We start from the raw sequence: 12,850 nt of genomic DNA on the forward strand, positions 1-12,850 counted from the left end.
GTGGATAGTATTTCTCTCTTTGTACACATAAAATGAATGGAATCCTTCACCCGCACTTCAGTCACAGTACAGATCACACAGCTCAGTGATGACGTCACCCGCGCCGCACTGATCCCGCCACAATTCCCGCTGACCAAGCGGCGCGCGCCCTCCCGCGGTCGAATCTCTCTCCTTCCCTTCCCCTGAGCCCGGCGGGGAAACTGCGCATGTGCCACGTCTGGGAGGAGTCACGCTCGTCCGTTGCCATTGACGTCATGTAAACTTGGCCTTTCGGGAATGGTGCCGCGGTGCTTTCGAATTCTATGGTCACGTATTAGTATTATACGTGCTGCATCTGGGAAGGGCAACCCGTGTCCTTTTTAAAGAAAACACTGTATGGGATGAGGAGGGCAGAACGTTAATGATCAGTTTGTAGCAGTGAAATCCTGACTGGTGTGAGGTGTTTTGGTCGCCTGGCATGATGGCAACATTCCCAGTTCTGTAAATCGGTGTCAGCTTTACTTCCAGCCTGGTCTGATCATGTGACTGGTGGTTACCATGGAAACTGGACGCCGGAATCACTACTCATGTGAGTGGTCTATACCCGGGTGTGTGAGGAGGACATATGGCAATCAGAGAAAGGTATGAGCCTGCTATGATTCTGTATGTGCAGTCTGATTTATGACAGGACTAGGAGAATAACACACTGTGCATACATTGTTATTGGTGTTCATGTGTGCCCATACACGACACGACACATACAAGATTTGGTTTGAATGGGGGGGTTTACATCTTCTGTCAGCAAGTCTGAGAGGTGCAAAGCAAGGATTTGGGATCCCCGAGAACGCGTTGCATGAGCATTTCTCACATTATTTTCATAACACACTGTCTTTGTGTTAAAGGCAACACAAGCAAACTGTGTTTGCCAGGACCAGATCACAAAGTACCACAGCACTGGTGCAGCACGTTTTTCAAAAGTAGTGCATACACTGCCTTTTGTGTGATCTGATGCGATTTGCAGCCGCTGACAAATCACACAGCAGGGGAACACCTTTGCGATTCTGGGGCGAACTGGCATCTAAAAGTGGTTATAAACCCACTTTATCATTTTCTGGCAATCCCCTGTGTTAAAGAAAAGGTCCACCCACGCCACAAATAATTTAAAAGTCAGCAGCTACAAATACTGCAGCTGCTGACTTTTAATATATGGACACTTACCTGTCAAGGGAGCCCGCAATGTCGGCACCCCTTGATCGGCTGTCGGGTGCAGCTGCTGCCATTGCCAGTAAGGGAACCCGGCAGTAAAGCCTTTCGGCTTCACAGCCAGTTCCCTACTGCGCAAAGCACGCTGCGCATTCTAATTGGCCCGGCAATGGAGGAGAGGGGGGCTGAGCTTTGCACTGCGCCGTCTCTGGAAGTGGGGAAGGGGATCTGTCAAAAAAGGTCCCCATTTCCCCCCTCCCCCCTAAAAGGTGCCAGAAATAAAGTATACAGGGGCATTATTTTAATAAAGCACAGGCACTGGAGACATTGCATTATTTAACACAGGGGTTTGCCCGAATATGATAAAGTTATTATAGCAGCAGGAGGGGAGGGGCGTGCACTGTCACTAGCTGACAGGCGGGGAGAGGAGGACAGGAGAGAGAACTTAAACTGACCACAAGTTCAGGGCTCAGAAGCCACGATAAACGGTGGTCAGTTTACATGGGGAGGGGCAGAACCAGGCAGGATCCGGTATATCCGAGGATAGAAAGGGCCAAATTACACAGCACAAGCACTGTGCTGTAATTCATGCTTTTATGGGGCAGGATTATTTATTTTTTTAGGGTATCTGAGGTATCTTCACTTTTTAATTATTGTTTTTTTGCATGTTTTTAAAGCTGAACACCGGGCAAACAACTAATTATACAGATATAGTACTATTGGAGTAACTTTACCTGCTAAAGGTTTTGTATTTCTGTCCATCCAGTCCTGGGATTTACAGCTGTGCCTGGTAGGGCAGTAGACGTGAATATGTAATACTCACAGATCTTGTCCCTCCACCAGCCTGTAAATGCATAATGAAAAGAAAAACAGACAGACAAGCCGATTTCTTTGTCGCTCTGCTCTCTCCCCTCTCATAAGCATGCTTCTTGTTAGTCCATGAACACTGCAGTACAACTCACTGGGCCGGATTCAAGAAGCAATTGCGCCTGTGTAACCATAGGTTACACAGCGCAATTGCTTACTTGCCCCGGCGTAACGAGTGTTCCTGATTCAGGAACCTCGTTACGCCGACTGCAGCCTAAGATCTGCGCGGCATAATGCTCTTATGCCCGCATATCTTAGGCTGCATTCTTGCGGTGGACGCTAGGTGGCGTTCACGTTGTGCTCAGTGTATAGTAGGCAAATTGCATACTAACACCAATTCACAACGTTGCGCGAGCCCTGCGTACGCAATTTACTTCGTTTACGTACGGCGGTTTTCACGCAAGGCTGCCCATGCTACGTATACCCGTCGTTCCCGCGTCGCGAAATTAGAATTTTACGTCGTTTGCGTAAGTGAATCGTGAATGTCGCTGGACGCCGTTCACTTTGAAGCAAATGACGTCCTTGAGACGTCATTTGCCGCAATGCACGTCGTGAAAGTTTCCCGACGGAGCATGCGCTCTACGTTCGGCGCGGGAACGCGCCTAATTTAAATGATTCCCGCCCCCTACAGGACCATTTTAATTGCGTGCTCTAGCGCCGCGCATTTTGCCGGCGCGCCCACGCAATTCACGGAGCTTCTGCTCCGTGAATCAAGGGCAGCGGAGCAAATTTGCGGGGGCGCAGGGCAAAAACGTTGCCCTGCGCCTCCGTAAATAATGCGCAAATCTCTTTGAATCCGGCCCACTAGCTTCTTGTGGTCCCCTCCCTCTCACACACTGAAGCTCTGCTACACAGTGGATTTTAACAGGCTGTTACCAAATCCAACTCATGTACTTCTACTTTACCACCTGTATCCCAATCCTAAACAGAGTTAACTTTAAGCACTTGCAGACTGCCAACAGTACATTTACTGCTGGCAGGTGGCGTGCCCCCCCACCCCCCCCCCCCCCCCCCGGTATCATGACATACCCTACATAACAGTGCTCATGCACCGCTCTGAAAAAAGGTATACAGCTACAGACAATATGTAGCTGTATACCATTTTTCAGAGCGGCACTCACGTGACCGCCCGACCCTCTCCTCCCGGCTGGCGTCAGCAGGGGATTCTAAGCCCTTAGTGTTAGTGTTTGGGTTAGGGGTTAATATTTTATTCATTGTCTTATTATTTTGTTAGTGTGTTAAAGTTGAAGTGAACTCTTAAGCCTCGTACACGCGGTAAGATTGTTGGCCAACCGAGCGTCTGATTTTTGTCAAAAGGGCGTGTGCCAGGATCTTATCTTGCATACTAACGTTACACAATTGTCGTACCACAAACATGAACGTAGTGACGTACTATGAGGAATTTCAGCTCTTGAGCGCCACCCTTTGGACCCCTTCTGCTAATTTTGTGTTTGGTGAGCATTGATTCCGAGCATGCGTGTTTGTACGTTTTTACTTTTGTGTGACGGATTTGTGTACTCGCCATACGAAAATCAGACGTGGAACTGTTGTCCGCCGAAGATTTACTAGCCTGTCATCCAGTATTTGTTGGCTGAAAATTGGACAACAATTGTCAAAAGGAGCGTACCAATGGTGAGAATTTAGGACAACAGTCTATCAACAGGCAATCCCCTTCCAACAATCGTACTGTGTGTACGAGGCTTTATTTTTGACTTGCACCTAGAGGTAAGCCTATGATAAGGCTAGGTACAGTAAATAACTTTTACTGCTTAGAAGATATTCACACTGCATACCGGTGCTATCCCTTCCGAGTTCCGTGCCGCAGTCTGGGGCTCCCATGTGCATGTGCGGGAGTGACATAATTTGCTGCAATCAGATGGCCCGAGCACTCGAACCCAATAGAAATGCCCCGTACACACCAGCGGAAATCCAGACAAGAAAACCGTGAATTTTTTCTGATGGAATGTTGGCTCAAACTTGTGTTGCATACACACGGTCTCACAAAACTTGTCTCAAATTCCGACCGTCAAGAACGCGGTGACGTACAAGACATATGATGAGTCGAGATCAATGAAATTCAATAGGCAGTTCGGCTCTTCTGTTTGATTCTGAGCATGCGTGTTTCATTTGCGCGTTGGAATTAAATACAGAGAAGCGGAATTTCCGACAAGAACTTTTTCCGTCGGAAAAATAGAGAACCTGCTCTCAATCTTTTGCTGGCAGAAATTCTGACAGAAAATGTTGGAGGGAGCATACACACGGTTGGAAAATACGACCAAAAGCTCACATCCAACTTTTTTTGACGGAAAATCCGATCGTGTGTGCAGGGCAGAAGACTGGGTGAATGTGGAAGCCCCCTTAGCGGTGAAAGCGTGCTGCTGGAGGGCTTCGTTCTAAGGTAAGTATTTCATGATGTGCTAGTAATAATGCACAGTTTTCCTTTACCTTGCAGGGAGTTAAAATAATAATAATACATTAATGTAAAAATAAACACAAATAAGTATAAATAATCATAAATAAACACAATAAATGAATACTATGTAATAGTAAAAAAATAATTCACCTTAACCCCTAACCCTTAAAAAATTTTTTTTTTTTTTTTTTTTCACCTTAATGCATAATGCACCAATTCCTTTTTTTGGTCATTTTTGAACAAACGGCCTATTTATTGCAATCGGCTTTAAAAAGATTAAAATATATATATATATTTTTTATTTAAAGTGAGCATTAATAAATCCAAATCGGAATAATATTTAAATACATTGGTGTGTGTGTGTATACACATGATCTGTGAATACATGTCTTAAATAATGTTTTTTTTTTTTGTGTCATTAGCACACTCTCTCTCTTCGACCAGCTTCTCATTACCTGTGTAATTTATCCCTCAGGGAAGTGATGTAAAGAAACAAAAAAGAGGAAATCAACCAATGTCACATTTGTGATCTGTGGATTTCTACACGGTTAGCAGCACCTCTACTGAAGACGAGATGGAGCCTTCTTTTCCAGCTGTGTTCCCCCAAACAAGTGGAACTTTTACTGTCCCTTTGACAGAGACAGAGCTTCATAAACTTTTAATTGATGAAAAAATGCGATGTGAAGACCACAAGAGCAACTATCAAACTCTAAAGGCTGAGCACACCAGGTACTGTATTCTAATCCTTCAGTCCCACCGTGCTTTGATAACTCTCTTGTTTTCTTTCTATATTTATAGCTGCTCGGGCAATTGTAATTTTTGTTTTCTTCTTTGAAGAGGGTAGACTTGGCTTTGATCAATATACTGCAATTTTCACAATCCAAGCAGCTCTGTGACTTATTTTTCGTGTGCATTTTTTTTTTTTTTTTTTTTTGAAGAGGGCTATACAATAAGATTTTTGATAACTGCTGTTTATTGTTATGATTACTGGGGCTTTGAACCTTCACCAAAGCAATTCTTCTGATTGCCTCTTTGCTAAATAGATCACATATTACCACTAGACATGTGCGACTCATTTCATTACGAATCTAAATTTTCACAACCCTTTTGTTATTCTGAGATTCAGATGTCTGCGAATCCTCAAATCATAATAGTAAAGGATTTCAATAAATCCAAAATAAATAACGAAAGCAACAAATTTGTTAGTTTTCATTTGGATGACATGATGCAAAAGTTTGGGTCATTTGTTAATGTTTAAGCATTGGAAATAACGTGACAACATAACAAATGATCCAAATTGTTTTTATCCCAGTGAGCGTAGCATGAATATTATAAAAATTATCGAAAAATGCACTACACGTGAAATGGAAAAATATTGCAATAAATACAGTAAGGTATAAAAGTGAAATAAGATGATTCCTACTTTATTGTGTTTTTGGGTTGGATGGAGGTGGATCATCAGAATTTCCGATTCATAACATAACGAATGAATCCGAACTGAATTTAGATGCACGCGACTCCAGTCGATATGAGTTATGAGTCCAGCTCATTTAATCACTTCAGCTCTGGAAGATTTTACCCCCTTCATAACCAAGCCATTTTTTGCTATTCGACACTGCGCTACTTTATCTGCGATTGCGCAAACATGCTACGCTGTACCCAAATTAAATTTATATCATTTTTTTTCCACACAAATAGAGCTTTCTTTTGAACATCCCAAGGTTTGTTATTTTTTGCGCTATAAATGAAAAAAGACAGAGTCAGTGTGGGTTTTTTATTTTTTTATTTTTTTTATCAGCCCTGTTGGAGGGCTATGGTGAGATATCAGGGGTCTTAACAGACCTCTGACATCCCCCCTTTGAGACAGGGAAAGGGACACATATTCCCCAGTCCCTTTCTCAGCAGCCTCCGCTGCACTGAAAATGAATGGAGAGAAGACAGCAGCTTCTCTTCATTCATTAACTGAGACATCGTAATCACAGGAGGTTACAATGTTTCAGTTATGTGAATGGACAGTCAGTGATCACTAAGGAGCCGGGTTTACCGGCTCCTTTCTCTGCTCTCCATCCTGAGATATCGAGGGGGACGGCAGCACGGAGGGGGAGAAGAGAGGGGGACATGGAGCAGCATGGAGGGGGACACGGAAGAGAAAGGAGGTGGACACAGCAGAACGGAGGGGGACTGAAGGAGGATAGGGGACAGTCAGCGGTGATCGTGTGTGGGGGACAAGCACCGATCACCGCTGAAAGCCACGGGGGGGGGGGGGGGGGCTGAGAAAGGACTGGCTGTCAGACTTTTAAATCTATACAGGGTGATCAGTGCTTGTAACTCCCCACCGCACTGATCACCCTGACTGCCCAGGTATCGGTGAAGCATCGGAGCATTTGCCCGAGTACAAGTACTCAAGCAAATGCTCGGATAACTAGTATCGGTATCGGGACAACCCTAATTATAGATATGTTAATTATAACTCCACACAACATTTGAACCTCTGCGTACTTAATTTCAGGTCCTGCTTTCTTGTCCCCCCTCTGTATATTTGATTAGGGATGGAGGCTGATGACAATGTCATCTCCTCAGTATTCTGTTACATGTTTAAAAAAAATTAAATAAAAAAAATTCTAATAAGTGTTTATTGATTGGTTTGTGTGAAAGTTATAGAGCCTACAAACTATGGTGTGTGTGTGTGTGTGTGTGTGTGTGTGTATATATATATATATATATACTGGGATTTTCATTTTTATATTTCCTTTTTATACCACTGGCGGTGATCAGTGACTTATACCACACCTGCAATACTGCGGCAGTCAATCTGACACTAACTGACACTGGGGGGAACTTGCTTACTGCCACTGACATTACCAGTGACAGTAATAATATTAGGCATTGATACACTGAAGGCACTGAATCAATTCAGAATAAATATATGAAATTAATCAGAATATTCAAAACAAATTCTGAAACCAAATCATTCTAACAACAAATAGAACAAAACAAAATGATTTTTTACTTAACGAATTAATCTGAAATTAAACAATTTTTTCCATTGTGCACATCTCTAATTTTCACTTTGCTGGGAAATTACTGTAGCTATACAGTAAAACCTTGGTTTACGAGCATAATTTGTTCCAGAAACATGCTTGTAATCCAAAGCACTTGTATATCAAAGCATTTTTTTTACAGGATATAAAAGAGAAGAGAGGCACCTCTAAGTGTAGCAATAAGTTGTTAAATGTTGTACCTTCATTAAATCTAACCATATTGCTACACTTATGCCGCGTACACACGATCGGTTAAACAGATGAGAATGGTCTGGTGGACCGTTTTCATCGGTCAAAATTGATCGTGTGTGGGCGCCATCGGTTAGTTAACCATCGGTCAAAAAAAAAGCCAACTTGTTTTAAAATTAACCAATGGATTCCTAACCGATAGGACAAAACCGATCGTTGGTAGGCACGACCATCAGTTAAAAATCCACGCATGCTCAGAATCAAGTCGACGCATGCTTGGAAGCATTGAACTTCGTTTTTTTTCAGCACGTCGTTGTGTTTTACATCACCGCGTTCTGACACGATCGTTTTTTTTGGTTTGAGAGCGTTTTGCAAGACAAGCAAAATGTTTTAATACATTTTGCCTTGATATACAAGCGATGTCTTGATATAAAAGTAGCGTCATGTCACAACTGAGTATAAAAAAAAAGAAAGAAGAGAGGAGCCTCTAATGCCGCGTACACACGATCAGTCCATCCAATGAGAATGGACCGACTTCATCGGTTAACCGATGAGGCTGACTGATGGTCAGTCGTGCCTACACACCATCAGTCAGCTTCATCGGTTAACCGATGAAATCGGTCCATTCTCATTGGATGGACTGATCGTGTGTACGCGGCATTAGAGGCTCCTCTCTTCTTTTTTTTTTATACTCAGTTGTGACATGACGCTACTTTTATATCAAGACATCGCTTGTATATCAAGGCAAAATGTATTAAAACATTTTTCTTGTCTTGCAAAACGCTCTCAAACCAAGTTACTCTTAAACCAAGGTTTTACTGTATTCCTTGGAGCTACAAAACGCTCACGTGTGAGTGGGGCCCTAATGGCCAAACCGTAATTGAATTTTGAATAAAAATTGTGTAGCTTTTTTTTTTTTTCTTTTTTTCAAGGCACATTCCTCTATATTAAATGTCCAATGTCTGTTTGTGCCTTTTTGCTCATGCTGCCTTATTAAGCTGTGCGCTCTTTCAAGACTGCCAGATGTGCTTTATTAGCAACTCTGTCACATAAAAATATATATATATATATATATATATATATATATATATATATATATATATATATATATATATATATACACACACACACACATTTGCCTACAGCAAAACTACCCAATTATCACACGTAACTGTCAAATCTGTTGCATCAGCTGTAAAAATTGCATAGCTGTAATTAATTTTGATTTAGAATAACATTATATCATCTCCCTCAAATAGCGTTTAATATGGTGACATAACACTACAAATATTGATTGCAGGTTGCAAGCCGATCATATAAAGTCTCAAAATGAATGTAAGCAGTTTTCCGCCGAGGTTCGAAACACGCATGAAAAATATAAACTTCTGCTGGAGGAACTGCGTGGAGAGCTTTATGAAAAAACGTGTGAAATCGAGGAGCTAAAGCTACAAGTAAGATCTGTGTACCACATAAAAGGGCTGATTTGTGTGCCTTTCATGCATTTTCTTGTGCTTTCTCATTCTTTTGTGTGTATTTTCCCCACTTGTTTGTTTAGTTAAATCCCACATGAATTGAACAAGCACACCTGCAAGATCGCTGGTCTTCTGAGACTTAAATCTTGGAGAGCTTGGTCTTGTTGTCATGGCAACAAATATGCCACAGTCTAAAGGAATATTTGTGTAGCCATACCCTTGCTTGAAACTGTGTAATTTTGATAGTGTAAAGAATCTTACATATTCTAATTAAATTTGAAATGTCAGTGCGAGCTAAATTAACTTGCACACTACAAAAAAAAATAGGCTTGATGCTTTCCTAGTTACAGTACTTACTGTACATGAAACAGGTCTTTTTCCTGGCACCCCTGGCCAGCTTTAAAGAGAAATACTGACTTAAAAAAACAGGTACTTATTTGTCCTTTCAGTCCAGTGCACTCTTCCCTACAGCCGATTCTTCCCACTGCTGCAAATTCTTGCCACCACCATCTTGGATTTGGGAGTTAGCTATAATTTCCTTCTATTCTCCACTGCACCTGTCCTACTGTAGATTGCAAGACTAGTCCTGCAGCCTTCTGGGACAGGTTATGTTATCCCAGGAGGCTTCAGGGGGTTTATATCAGAAGTCGTAGGCTTTCCAGACTTCCCTCTCAGTATGTCATTATACTCTTATTTTGGTATAAGGGAGCAGGGACCATCCCTGCTCAGAAAAAGGTGTCTCCTTTTGAGTCCCATCTTATGTTCTCCCTTTTCATTTGTTGACAACAATTTTTTTTTTTTTTTTTTTTTTTCGAATGGCTTTATTAAAAGTAAGAACGGAGGAGGATTGGTTAGGAATTTTAATTGCCCTATTATACACCCACTGCCTGGCAAAGAATAACAAAATAAAATAATTGTCACCTTTCGGGGGGACAGGATACCTGTCTTTGACAGGTATCCTTTCCCACGCACGGGAGTCCAGGCCGCGGCCCGTGGCATCAGCGTGGAGCTCCCTCCTTCTCCCATGGCTGCCGGGCCAGTAGGAGAGAGGAGCAGGCCTTGCGCATGACCAGTAGGGTTCCCGGCATGAAGCTGAAAAGGCTACACTGCCGGTTACCCTTACCCGCAATGGCAGCACCCGACAGCTGATGGAAACATAAGCCGACATCGCTGGACTCCAGGATAGGTAATGCCTCGTACACATGGCCGGACTTTCCGAGGGGGGGAAAAAAAGTCAGACGGGCTTTTTTTCTCAGAAAGTCCGGCCGTGTGTAGCCTCCATCAGACTTTTTTTGTCAGAAGTCCGACGGACCTTTGATAGAGAACCTGTTCTCTATCTTTCCGACGGACTCACAGCGGACATTTGCATGGTCAAAAGTCTGACCGTGTGTACAAGGCATGATTGTCCATTTATTAAAATCCAGCAGCTACAGTATGCGTAGCTGCTGGTTTTAATTTAATTTTTTATTTTTTGGGCGGAACACTGCTTTTAAGATGTATTAATGTACTGTATAACTAAAGGCAAAACGTTTTCTTTAGTTTTTGGACAAAGTGGGGAGGAATTTAGAATACCAATCAGGTTTTTAGTGCTGGCTGTGTCCTCATTAGGGAGATTCTCCCTCCTCTATGTGTCATGTTTACCGTTCTCATCGATAGTGAAGAAAATCCCCAGAACAGGACCAGAGGGAAAATCTTCCAATGGGGACACTGAAGCTAATGAAAACCAGGGATTTCATTACTTCAGAAGGATTTCCTTTCAATTCCTATGGGACAGAATTGAAACGAAATCTCGCCAATAGGACACAGATGGCAAAAAAAAACTATCCAAAATGGGATTTTTTTTTTCGACTTTAGTTCTACTTTAAGGACAATGCTATATTAAGATTTTTTTAAGAGCAAAGACAATTGTCTAAATTGCCACAAGATCTATTGTTTTAAAGTGTGGATACGTGCAGAATTTTTACCTTGCAATTTAATTGTGTTGTGTGTGTGTGTGTGTGTGTATATATATATATATATATATAAAGGAACAACTTTAGTTCTAGCTTTCAAAATTGCTTTACAATTTAAAAAGGTACAGTTTATCTACTAATGATAACTTTTCTTGTATATTTGTGACATCTCAGGAATGTATTCATACGTAGCATTGAGGCACTTGCCATCAAATAATATATCTGACGATAGCTCCACTTTAAGGATTTCCTTCAGACTGGACTAGATCTAGGCCTTAACCTCAGTTTGCTAAAGGTTCACGTGACAGCAATTCCTGTCTAGGTGGGCTAAAAAGCATTTGGTGATAGAGTTCCTCAAAATGGTGCTGAAGATTCGCCCTCCCAGAAAAAGATTATTTCCCCAGTGGGACATGTCATTACTTTTTTATAATTTTATTTTTTTATACATTCTCAGCCTCTTGCTCTAATGGAACAATGTTCCATAAAGGACATAACTATAAAGGTGTTCCTCGTGGCTGTAACCACTGGTAGAAAAGTTTCAGAACTACATGCCATAGGAGCGTCAAAGATTTATCTTATTCTTTCCAGACAGAGTGAAACTTCAACCATTGGACCATTTTGTGCCAAGGTAGCAACATCTTTCTATATGTCAGAAACCTGGGCATTGCCTAACTATCCAGAAGATTAAACTGGTACTTTGCATTAGCGTAGTGTCTCCAGGACTCCAATAAATATCTTTCAGCCACTGCTTCAGTCAGATGATTGGAGAGACTCTTTGTCATTTCAGCTGGGAGGAACAGAGGTAAAGAGGCCACTTTCAGAATGCTAGCCTTTGTATTGTTAAACTTATCCAAAGTGCTTATAGAGCAATGGGCTTGGATCTGCCTTTCATAGTGATTACACACTCTACGACATTGATTGCAACTTTCTGGGCGGCTCACTCCAGAGTTTCCATGAAATCCATTTGCAGGGCAGTCTTATGGTCTTCACATCATACTTTCCTAAGGCATTACGAGGTTCACCCAGGAATCCTGTCCACTGTGGCAGAGAAGCAATATAATCTTCTGTCCTATCCTCATAATAACAATTTCCAGGAAATTCGAAAAGTGTATCATAATGTATATTTCCCCGCAATTTTTCCTTTCCTGATACCTATTCATGGCAGCAAACATTCCCCTCCTCAGTATTTGGCTTGCTACTGAGAGTACTGAGGTCCTTAAAACGTTTGTTAACCCCCCTCAAAAAAATGGATCCTGCTCCCTTTAAAGCATGTTATATGACACAGTGCTTGTCCTGTGTCAGTTGGCCCCCTGGAACACCTAAAAAACCTGTCTGATCCTGCCAGTTTCTAGTCTCCCCTCTGTAAATTGACCACAGTGTATCATGGCTGCTGGGCCTGACACTGTGTTCCGTTTATATACCTCTGTCATCTGTAGCCTGCTATCTGCAGCTCTCCTTTCTGCTCCAGTGTCCCCACCCCCCCTCTCTCTCTATCTGCTAGTGACAGTGCCACCCCTCTCCCCCCTGCTGCTCTCGTAACACTAACCTGTATACACCATCAGCACTGTCTCCCATTGCAGTGTCCCCCTCTGTAAATTATTTATAAATATAAATGCTGTCAATTTATCTACAAATCATACACAGAGGGGGACACTGCAATAGGGAGCAGTTCTGATGGTGTATACAGGTTAGAGAGGCTTAACAACCATTTTAACCATTCTTTTTATTTTATTT

At 42.2% G+C, this 12,850-nt stretch overlaps 1 protein-coding gene across 2 annotated transcripts in view; it reads left to right on the forward strand.

Annotated features, from left to right (window-relative positions):
- The first annotated feature begins 215 nt into the window (after positions 1–215).
- Positions 216–12,850, forward strand: part of CEP83 (centrosomal protein 83) — a 52,672-nt gene continuing 40,037 nt past the window's right edge. The window contains exons 1-3 of one of the 2 annotated variants that reach the window (XM_040344124.1): positions 216–621; positions 4,938–5,191; positions 8,993–9,143. In XM_040344124.1, coding sequence (XP_040200058.1) covers positions 5,037–5,191; positions 8,993–9,143 — 306 coding nt within the window. In that variant the 5' untranslated portion in view covers positions 216–621; positions 4,938–5,036. The remainder of the gene's footprint in view (positions 622–4,937; positions 5,192–8,992; positions 9,144–12,850) is intronic. The other variant, XM_040344125.1, reaches the window with a different exon arrangement.

This window comes from Rana temporaria, chromosome 3, assembly GCF_905171775.1.
Source record: "Rana temporaria chromosome 3, aRanTem1.1, whole genome shotgun sequence".
Classification (NCBI taxonomy): domain Eukaryota; kingdom Metazoa; phylum Chordata; class Amphibia; order Anura; family Ranidae; genus Rana; species Rana temporaria.